Source organism: Rhincodon typus, chromosome 47 (genome assembly GCF_021869965.1).
Source record: "Rhincodon typus isolate 14 chromosome 47, sRhiTyp1.1, whole genome shotgun sequence".
NCBI classification, from domain to species: domain Eukaryota; kingdom Metazoa; phylum Chordata; class Chondrichthyes; order Orectolobiformes; family Rhincodontidae; genus Rhincodon; species Rhincodon typus.
In genome coordinates this window covers 9,021,490-9,032,463 of record NC_063378.1, presented here as the reverse complement: position 1 = coordinate 9,032,463, position 10,974 = coordinate 9,021,490, and the positions used below count along the sequence as shown (strand labels likewise).

The window sequence follows — 10,974 nt, the reverse complement described above, 5'->3', positions numbered from 1 at the left end:
CCAAGCCCTACACCCATCCCTGGAACATTTGGGTAATAAGGATACCAGTTCCTGAGCCCTACACCCATCCCTGAACCATCTGGATAACAAGGATACCTACATCAGGCTTCTGCTTATCTGCATTCAACACCGCTATTCCAAACCAACTAATCTCAACTCTGAGACCTCGATCTCTGCTCCCTGCCGCCTTCCTCTGCAACTAGATCCTTGACTTCCTGACCCCCAGACTACAATCGGTAAGGATAGGGGACAACATGTCCTCCACCATAATCCTCAGCGCCGGTGACCCGCATGACTGGAGACTCAGCCTCCAACTATATGTGTGTAGCCAAATTCCACCCAACGCCATTCACCAGTTGGCTGATGACACCACTGTTGTAGGTCAGATCTCCCACAACAATGAGGCGGAAAACAGGGAAGAGATTGAGAGGTTAGCAGCGTGGTGTAAAGATAACAGTCTCTCCCTCAACGTCAGCAAAATGGAAGGAGCTGGGCATTGACCTTAGGAAGTGGAGCGGAGGACATGCCCATGTCTGCATCAATGGAGCTGAGTGGAGATGGTCGAGTGCGTCAAGAGTGGGAGTAATGATCTCCGACAATCTCTCCTGGTCCACACAAGTCGATGTGACAGACAAGAAAGCACAGCAACACCTCCACTTCCTCAGGAGGCTAAAGAAATTCAGCACAATGACCCTTACCAATTTTTATAGGTGCACCATAGAAAGCATCCTATCAGGATGCATAGTGTCAAGCTGGAGGAACACAGCAGGCCAAGTAGCATCAGAGGAGCAGGATAGCTGACGTTTCGGGTCGAGACCCTTCCTGCTCCTCTGATCCTGTTTGGCCAGCTGTGTTCATCCAGCTCGACACCTTGTTATCTCAGATTCTCCAGCATCGGCAGTTCCTACTATCTCTCTATCAGGATGCATCACAGCTTGGTATGGAAACTGCTCTGTCCATGACCGCAAGAAACTATAAAGTGTTGTGAACACAGCCCAGTCCATCACAGAAACCAGCCTCCCATCCGCTGACTCCATCTACACTTCCCACTGCCTCAGGAAAGCAGCCAACATCATCAAAGACCCCTCCCACCCTGTTTATAATCTCTTCCACCTTTTCCATCGGGCAGAAGATATAAAAGCTTGAATACAGGTACAAACAGATTCAGAAACAGCTTCTTCCCTGCTGTTATCAGGCTTTTGAATGGGCCTCCTTAATGTTAATGTTGATTTCTCCCTCTCTGTACCTTCTCTGTGGCTGTAACTGTGTATCCTGCTCCTCTGTTCTGCTCCCCTGATGCCATTGTATAGTACGACCTGCCTATAAAGCATGTGAGACAACACTTCTCACTGTACGTTGGCACTCTTGACAGTAATAAATCAAATCTAATCTAACCTAGATGGAAAAGCACAGTATTCCATCAGCTTTCCTCATTGTTTCATGTTATTTCAAAGCTCTATGCACCTGAACGATAGATATTATTAAGCTGGAGAGGGTTCAGAAGAGATTTACCAGGATGTTGCCGGGTATGGAAGGTTTGAGTTATAAGGAAAGGCTGGATAGCCTGTGACTTTTTTCACTGGAGTGTAGGACGTTGAGAGGCGACCTTATAGAAGCTTATAATATAATGAGGGGTATACACAGAGTTAATGGTAGGCGTCTTTTCCCCAGGGTGGGGGATTTCAAGGCTAAGGGGCACATTTTTACGGTGAGAGGAGAGAGATTTTAAAGAAGACATGAGGGGGAAATATTTTTCACACAGAGGGTGGTTCGTGTGTGGAATGAGCTTCCTGAGGAAGTGGTGGATGTGGGTACAGTTACAACGTTTAAAAGACATTTGGATAAGGACATGGTTAGGAAAGGTTTGGAGGGATATGGGACAGGAGCAGGCAGGTGGGACTAGTTTAGTTTGGGATTATGGTCAGCACAGACTGGTTGGGCTGAAGGGTCTGTTTCCGTGCTGTATGACTGTATGACCTTTTATCTGCCCTATTTAACATCATGCTATCTAGAAAGTACACCAATCTATCATTTCTTGGTCTAAAAATGGATAACCACACAAACTGAAGTCCATCTGCCACATTTGCTCAGTCACTCAGGCTATCAATATCCCTTTGTAATCTTATGCTTTCAGAGTCATAGAGCTGTACAGCATGGAAACAGACCCTTCAGCCCAACTCATTTGTGCTGACCCAGACATCCTAAATTAATCTAGTCCCATTTCCCAGCATTTGGCCCATATCCCTCTAAACCCTTCCTATCCATGTCCCCATCCAGATGCCTTTTAAATGTTGTAATTGTACCAGCCTCCACCACTTCCTCTGGCAGCTCGTTCCATACACGCACCACCCTCTGTGTGAAAAAGTTACTCCTCAGTCCCTTTTAAATCTTTCCCCTCTCACCTTAAACATATGCCCCTCTAGTTTTGGACTCCCCTACCCTGGGGAAAAGACCTTGTCTATTCACCCTATCCATGCCCCTCACAGAACATAGAACATTACAGCGCAGTACAGGCCCTTCGGCCCTCGACTTTGCACCGACCTGTGAAACCAATCTGAAGCACATCTAACCTAAACTATTCCATTATCATCCATATGTTTATCCAATGACCATTTAAATGCCCTTAAAGTTGGCGATTATATAAACCTCTATAAGGTCATCCCTCAGCCTCCGACGGTGAAATAGCCCCGGCCTATTCAGCCTTTCTATATTGCTCCAATCCTGGCAATATCCTTGTAAATCTTTTCTGAATCCTTTCAAGTTTCACAACATCCTTCCTATAGCAGGGAGACCAGAATTGAACACGGTATTCCAAAAGTGGCCCTAACCAATGTCCTGTACAGCCGCAACATGACCCTCCCAACTCCTATACTCAATGCACTGACCAGTAAAGGCAAGCGTAGCAAATGCTGTCTACATTTTTTGCAATGCTGCCCAATTTAGTGCCGTCAGCAATTTTTTTCAGTTCTACCTGGCTCCCAATGACTTGCTTTAAGACGGGTTGTTGACCATCCAGTCTACAGACAGTTTTCACTTTCACTGGTCAGACCATCTCGTCTGACTTTCCCCAGATTCCCCGAGATGGGTAAAGAACTGAGGAAGGAATTGCTACCCATTTTACCAAAGAAGAAAGCAAGTTGCCGATGCTCATTCTCAGTTGTGCTTACACAGCTGCATTATAGGAGCAGTGGGTGTGTCGGGAGAGGGCTGTTTGCAGATGTACCTGCACCGGGAGTATGTGGATCTCTCTGTCTCCCTCCTGTGGCTTCGGGGAGAGAAATATACTCACCGTGCTCCCTCCCCCCAGAGTCCATCGTCCGCACCAGAGACTTCATCCCACCACCACCTCCACCGCCCCACCCACCCTGGTACTCTCCTGAAGGGAACATCAGGAATGGGATCACACTGAGAAATGTGCCCGACACCTAGACAAGAAGTTACTAATTTTCCAAACCATCAAAATTAAACTCCAAGAACTATAACTCCCTGCCTCACGTAACTCCCTACCTTCTCTAATAATACTCCATGTAATTTCCTCCCATCTCCATTAATAATCACGTAACTCCCTCCCATCTCCATTAATAACCACATAACTCCCTCCCATCTCCATTAATAATCACGTAACTCCCTCCCATCTCCATTAATAGCCACATAATTCCCTCCCATCTCCATTAATAATCACGTAACTCCCTCCCATCTTAACTAATAACCATATGACACCCTCCCATCTCAATTAATGCTCCACATAACTGTCCTCCATCTCTATCAATTCCCCCCCAAAGGAACTGTCTCCAATCTCCATGCATAATGATGTAACTCTGACCCAGTTTCATCAATCCCCCACATAACTCCCACTCATCTCCTATAATTCCCCATGCAACACCCAAAACAACTCCATCGATCCCTCAAATGTCTCCCTCCGAGATCCGTCCGTCCCCCCATGTAATTCGTTCCCACCTCCATTGTCCACCACATAACTCACTTCAATTTCCATCAATCTCCCATGTAACCCCCCACAAACATCTCCATTAACACCCCAAGTAACTCCCTCCCATCTCCATCAATTCCCCCACGTAGCTCCCTCCAATCTCCTTCAATCCTCCACAAAACTCTTACCCATCTCCAATAATGCTCCACATAATTACCTGTCGTTTCTGGCAGTGCCCCACATGACTCCCTCCCATCACCATTAATGCACCTTGTAATTCGCTCCCATCTCCATGTACCTCCCTCGCATCTTCATAAATGCCCGCGCAATAACCCCGCCTTTATTGACGAAATGTAACTCCCTTCCAGCTCCAACAGTCTGCACATAACACCCTCCCTTCTTCATCCTTCACTAAGTAACTCCATCCTATGTCCTGTAATACCCACATAACTGCCTCCCACTCCATTAATCTCCATGTAACTCCTTCCCGATTTCTATACTACACGTAGAACACAGAACTGTCAAGCACAGGAATGGGCCCACGATGTTGTGCCAAACATGAAGCCAAATTAAACTAAATCCCTTCTGCCTGCCCTTAGTCTATATCCCTCCATTCCTTGCATACTCATGCACTAATCTAAAAACTCCTTCAATTCCCCTATCATATCTGCCTCCAGCACCCACCCCCAACAGCGTATTCCACACTCCTACCACTCTCTGTAAAAAAAACTTGCCCCTTACATCTCCTTTGAACTTTCCCCCTTTAACCTAAATGCATGTCCCCTAGTTTTAGACATTTCAACTCTGGGGTAAAGATTCTGATCGTTAACACTATCTGTGCATGTTATAATTTTACAGACTCCTATCAAGTCTCCCCTCAGCTTCCGCTGCTCCAGAGAAAACACCCTGAGTTTTTCTAGCCTCTCCCTTATAGCTCATACCCTCTAATCCAGGCAGCATCCTGGTAAACCTCTTCTGAACCCTCTCCAAAACCTCCACATCCTTCCTGTAATGTGGCAGCCAGAACAGAACCCAACACTCTAAGTGCATCGTAACCAAAGTCTTATAAAGCTGCATCATGACATCCTGACTCTTGTACTCGATTCCACGACCAATAATGCCAAGCATGCCATACGCCTCCTTTACCACCCTATCTACTGGTGTGGCCACTTTCGGGGAACTATGGACTTGCCTACAAGTGTAACTACCTCCCCTCCCCTCCCCCCGACCCCCATGTAACTGCCTCCTATCTTCATCAGTCCTCCCTGCCATTTCCATTAATCACAAGAAAATCCATGCCATCATGTTTAATCCTCACGTGGCTCCCTTCTGTCTTCCTCAATACCACTTAACCCCACAGCTCCATCAATCTACGTAACTCCTTCCTCTTCACCCTTGACTGAACTCACCATATCCACTGTCACTCTGAACATCCGGATCACTGTAAAGGAGAAAGAAGCAGCCAAAGGGTCGCTTGGTGACCATGAGGAGGGATGATCTGTCACGGGGTTAGACGCTAGGGAAATGCACTGTTGCTGTTATCTATAGATGCGCAACTCCAGCGCAGGGAATCCCAGATTGCAAATCGGGTTCTGATGTCAACCACTAAACTTCAAGAATGCTGGGCACTGCATTTCTTGCCCTGGCCCTAGTTGCCCCCCTTGAGAAGGTGGGGGTGAGCTGCCTTCTTGACCCGCTGCAGTCCATGTGCTGTAGGGTTGACCCACAATGTCCCTTAGGGAGGGAATTCCAGGATTCTGACCCAGCGACACTGAAGGAACAGGGATATATTTCCCAAGTCAGGATGGGGAGGGGCTCGGAGGGGAACTTGCATGGGGTGGTGTTCCCATGTATCTGCTGCCCCTTGTCCTTCCAGATGGAAGTGGCCGTGGGTTTGGAAGGTGCTGCCTGAGGGGCCTTGGTGAGTTTCTGCAGGGCATCTTGTAGATGGTACACACTGCTGCGACTGAGCGTCGGTGGGGGTGGGAGTGGGTTTTGAAAGTGGGGCATGTGGTGTTGAAATTCAATGAGGTAGACTCAACAGCTTCAGTTCTGTCAGGGGTGGGGCTGGAGTCAGATACAATAGGGGTGTTTAAGGGGCTTTTAGATAAACACATGGATATGCAAGGAATGGAGGGATATGGTCCAAAAGGCAGGCAGAAGGGAATAATTTTGACAAAACCTCAAAACTAATACTGGACTGGACAGTGTCTCCAGGGACAAAAACAGAATTTGCTGGAAAAGCTCAGCAGGTCTGGCAGCATCTGTGAAGGAAAAAAGAGTTAACATTTCAGGTCCAGAGGCCCTTCCTCAGAATCCGAAACCCTAAACGGACCCGAACCGTTAACTCTGTTTTTTCCCTTCACAGATGCTGTCAGACCAGCTGAGATTTTCCAGCAACTTCTGTTTTGCTTCCTGGTTTACAGCATCCGCAGTTCTTTTGGTTTTCATTTATCTCTCCAGGATCTTGCAGGTGTTAAGACTTACCTGAAAAATCGGGACTTATGGAAGTTGTTATCATGTCAGCATCAGCTCCTGAAACAGAAATCACAAACTGACACCTTGAGAAGGATGACCCCAAATAACATTGAGCAGGAATGGGTAGGACGGCACGGGATAAATGATTGAGGGTCTGTGTTGCTGTTCCAAGTTTATATCATTCCCCTTCGCAACTCAACGCTCCCTCAGCACTGACCGTCCGACAGTGCCCACTCCCTCAGCGCTGACCCTCCGACAGTGCCCACTCCCTCAGTGCTGACCCTCCGACAGTGCCCACTCCCTCAGCACTGACCCTCCGACAGTGCCCACTCCCTCAGCACTGACCCTCCAACAGACCTATTCCTTACCTGTAGACATGATGATGAGAATACAGAGCAGGATGTTCATCATTGTTTCTCTCACCGGTATCTGTCGAGGGAATAAATACAGCAAGGTGTCAGTCCCAGTCTCCATGTTGCATTAAAGTGTGGGGTCTCAGTGGGATGGGGAGAACAGTGCCGGGGGGGCAGTCTCTTACTGATATCAGCCTCAAGGATTGTCTTGTTCCCATCTCATGCCAACTGAGCACATTCCCATTCCTGATGCTTGCAGCATGGTGTCCTGGGATCTAGAGGGGGAATGGGGGGGGAGAGGGAGAGACAAAGAGAGAGAGAGCATGGTGTGCCAGACAGAACAGAGGGAATGAGATTTACAGACAGAGAGATTGGGAGAGGTTAGAATAAAGTGAGGGAATGATAGAGGAGAGATAGGTAAGGATAGAGGGGATAAGGATAGTGTGAGAGAGACAAGGATAGAGGGAGAGAGATAAGGATAGAGGGATAGAGAGAAAGATAGAGTGAGAGAGACAAGGATAGAAGGAAGGAGATAAGGACAGAGGGATAGAGATAAGGATCAAGTAAGAGAGATGAGGATAGAGGGAGAGAGAGAAGGATAAAATGATAAAGAAAGTGGCAGAGAGAAAAGTACAGAGAGAAGTGAATGAGAATAGAGGGAGAGGGAGAAGGATTGAGGGAGATAAAGGAGATATCCCTCTGTCCTTGTCCCTCTCTCTCTCTATCCTGAGATACCTTGGCTGGTCATAAGTTTAATCTTTGCAATTGGTACTTTGTAGTGGGTCATGTCTGAAATGTATTCACAGGAGGCTGTCAGTGTTCTTCAACAAAAAAAATACAGGTTTATCACACAGAAGAAAAAAGAACAAATACCTTAATAAGACAGTTTTGAAAGATCATAACATAACCAGCAAAATAAAAAGCCAACCTAGTTCCCAGCAATATCCTTTACAGATATTCAACCCCACTGAGAAACTACGATTATCTTAACTTTTCCATTTCTGACTGAACTGGTTGTTTCCAGCAATCACAGCTGAAAAATTTTTAAAACAATCTCTCACACCTAGGAGATATCAGAAATTAGAAACAATCTGTCATTCTACTGGGGTATATCCAATGGAAATATGATTCTCTGAAACAGAAAACTGATTCTCAATTGAACGAAAACTACGAGGAGCCCCTATTTTCTCTGTTTCATAACAATTTGAATTTACAAAAGGTTTATCAATTAACGTCACATATTTCCTGTTCGGCCCCCGACTGAGGTAACAAGCCTCATTGGAAATTAAGTATTGGGTTTACTGTTCCACATGACTTTCTAAGAGAAATTTAACTTCAGAGAAATGAAATAAAACATCTGTTGATCTCTATGTCAAAATCTAAACAAATTGCAGTAACTATTAACACAATGTACACTTTGTGATGCAGGATGCTTGGTTTATACAAATTAAAACCATTTTTGTACAGTTTAAAGTTCAAAGTTTGGTGTTGCTCGACTTTTTCGTGAAGGGTATAATGTTTAATTAGATTAAAAACGTCGGAACATTGGTTTTAATCCAGTGTGTGTGTGAGAGTGTTAATGGAGGTTTCTTCATGCAGTGGATTTAATGGGCAGGAGAGGACAAAATGTTCAGCTTAGCAGATGTTAGGTGAGCAGATTTCTTTGAAGAAAACATTAAAAGTGCATGAACTCAGTTCAAAGTATGAGGGAATGCCGCACTGTCGGAGAGTCAGTGCTGAGGGAGCACCACACTGTCGGAGGGTCAGTGCTGAGGGATTGGGCACTGTCAGAGGGTCAGTGCTGAGGGAGAGCCGCACTGTCGGACGGTCAGTGCTGAGGGGGTATCAGTCTGATCTGTCCAGTAAACTTCTCAATGGTGTAATATGTACCAGAGACGGAGTGACAGAATGAGATGGAGAGAAATGGAAAGACAGATTATGACTCATGGGTGTAATTAGCAATGCAGAGAGGATATGAGGCAGTTTAAAATTAGACTTCGAATTTCTCTTGTCAGACCACAGATCTGTTTGAAAAGTTGACAAACCTTCTCTTCCTGGCTGAAGGGTCCTCATTATTTCCTCTTGAAATCCTACACCCTTCAACCCATCATCCATCCCCTCCCCCTCACCTCAGCCCCTCTCTCAGGGTGAATGTTGATGGGGCTCTAGGGCTGAGAGACTTACCTACCTATAAACAGATTAAAACTCACTTTGAGGCCAGTCTCCCTCTCGGTCTCTTCCTTTCCCTCGCTCTCTCTCCCTCTCTTCCCCGTCACTCCCTCTCTCTCTTTCTCCCTCCCTCTCTCCCTGCTATAGGAAAGATGTTATTCAATTGGAAACGGTTCAGAAAAGATTTACAAAGATGTTGCCAGGGTTGGAGTGTTTGAGCTACAGGGAGAGGCTGAATAGGCTGGGGCTATTTTCCCTGGAGCGTCGGAGGCTGGAGGGGTGACCTTATAGAGGTTTATAAAATCATGAGGGGCATGGATAGGGTGAATAGACAAGGTCTTTTCTCCAGGGTAGGGGAGTTCAAAACTAGAGGGGCATAGGTTTAAGGTGAGAGGGGAAAGATTTAAAAGGGACCTGAGGGGTAACTTTTTCACACAGAGGGTGGTGCGTGTATGGAATGAGCTGCCAGAGGAAGTGGTGGAGGCTGGTACAATTACAACATTTAAAAGGCATCTGGATGGGGACATGGATAGGAAGGGTTTAGAGGGATATGGGCCAAATGCTGGCAAATGGGACTAGTTTAGTTGAGAGTCTTTGAGAGGGAAGGACATGGAAGTCCACAATAGGGAAGAGGCAAGGTTCTTCGAGGGGGAAGGATGTGAGGGTCTTTGAGGGGGAAGGATGTGAGGGTCTTTGAGAGGGTATGGAGGAGATTGACCCGAATGGCTCCTGGAAGCAGGGATTTTAGGGATGGGGTTCAGGTGGAGAAGCTGGGGCTGTTCCCCTCAGAGTGAAGGAGATTGGGGGGAGTCTGACCGAGGTGGGGCAGATGGGGAGAGGGTTAGATCAGGGAGACAAAGCTGTTCCCAGTCACTGATGATACAAGGACCAGGGGAGACAGATTAAAGATTCTGGGGACGGATATACAGAACAGGGATTGTGAGCAAGGACTGTCATACACAGCAAGGGATAAATGATTTGGAACTCAATGCCTCTGAGATTGGTGGGGAGGGGCATGGGGTGGCAATGGAAGATGGTCAATGATGTGAAACCAAAATTGGATGGGCACTTGAGGGAAATAAACTCTTAGAACTATGAAGAGATAGTGGGGAGATGGGCCTGACTAGATTGTTAGGTCTTAGCCATGGAGTCATACGGCATGGGAACAGACCCTTCGGCCCAACCAGTCCGTACCAATCATAATTCCAAACTAAACTAGTCCCACCTGCCTGTTCCCGGCCCATATCCCTCCAAACCTTTCCTATCCATGTCCTTATCCAAATGTCTTTTAAACGTTGTAACTGTACCCACATCCATCACTTCCCCTGGAAGTTCATTCCACACGTGAACCACTCTCTGTATGAAAAAGATTGCCCCTCCTTTCCTTTAAAAATCTCTCTCCTCTTACCTTAAAAATATATCTCCCAGTCTTGAATTTCCCCACCCTCGGGAAAAGGCATGCACCATTAAGCCTACTTGTGCCCCTTATGATTTCCCGCAACATTCCCGGCAACATCCTGGTAAATCTCTTCTGAACCCTCTCCAGTTTAATAATATCCTTCCTATAACTGGGCGACCAGAACTGGACACAGTGCTCCAGAAGAGGCCTCACCAACGTCCTGTACAACCTCAACATGATGTCCCCAACTCCTATACTCAAAGGTCTGAGCAATGAAGGCAAATGTGCTAAATGCCTTCTTAGCCACCCTGTCTATATGTGACACAAACTTCAAAGACTTATGTCCCTGAACCCATGGGTCTCTGTGGTCTACAATGCTATCCAGGACACTAGCATTATTTGTACAAGTCCTGCCCTTGTTTGTTTTACCAAAATGCAATACCTCACATTTATCCAGATTGAACTCCATCTGCCACTCCTCAGCCCATTAACGCAATTGATCAAGATCTCTTTGTAATCTTTGATAATCTTCTTCACTGTCTACCAAACCACCAATCTTGGGTGTCATCTGCAAACTTACTAACCATGTCTCCCATATTCTCATCCAAATCATTCATATAAATGACAAACAAAAGTGGACCCAGCAT

General features: G+C 46.3%; 1 protein-coding gene across 1 annotated transcript in view; it reads right to left on the bottom strand.

Annotated features, from left to right (window-relative positions):
- LOC125487938 (scavenger receptor cysteine-rich type 1 protein M130-like) overlaps positions 1 to 7,041 on the bottom strand; it is a 20,840-nt gene extending 13,799 nt beyond the window's left edge. Inside the window, exons 1-3 of the mRNA XM_048620599.1 lie at positions 6,945 to 7,041; positions 6,775 to 6,835; positions 6,416 to 6,463 (exon numbers count right to left, since the gene is read on the bottom strand). Of these exons, the coding sequence (XP_048476556.1) occupies positions 6,416 to 6,463; positions 6,775 to 6,835; positions 6,945 to 6,977 (142 nt within the window). The 5' untranslated portion in view covers positions 6,978 to 7,041. The remainder of the gene's footprint in view (positions 1 to 6,415; positions 6,464 to 6,774; positions 6,836 to 6,944) is intronic.
- Between the last annotated feature and the right edge of the window lie 3,933 nt (positions 7,042 to 10,974).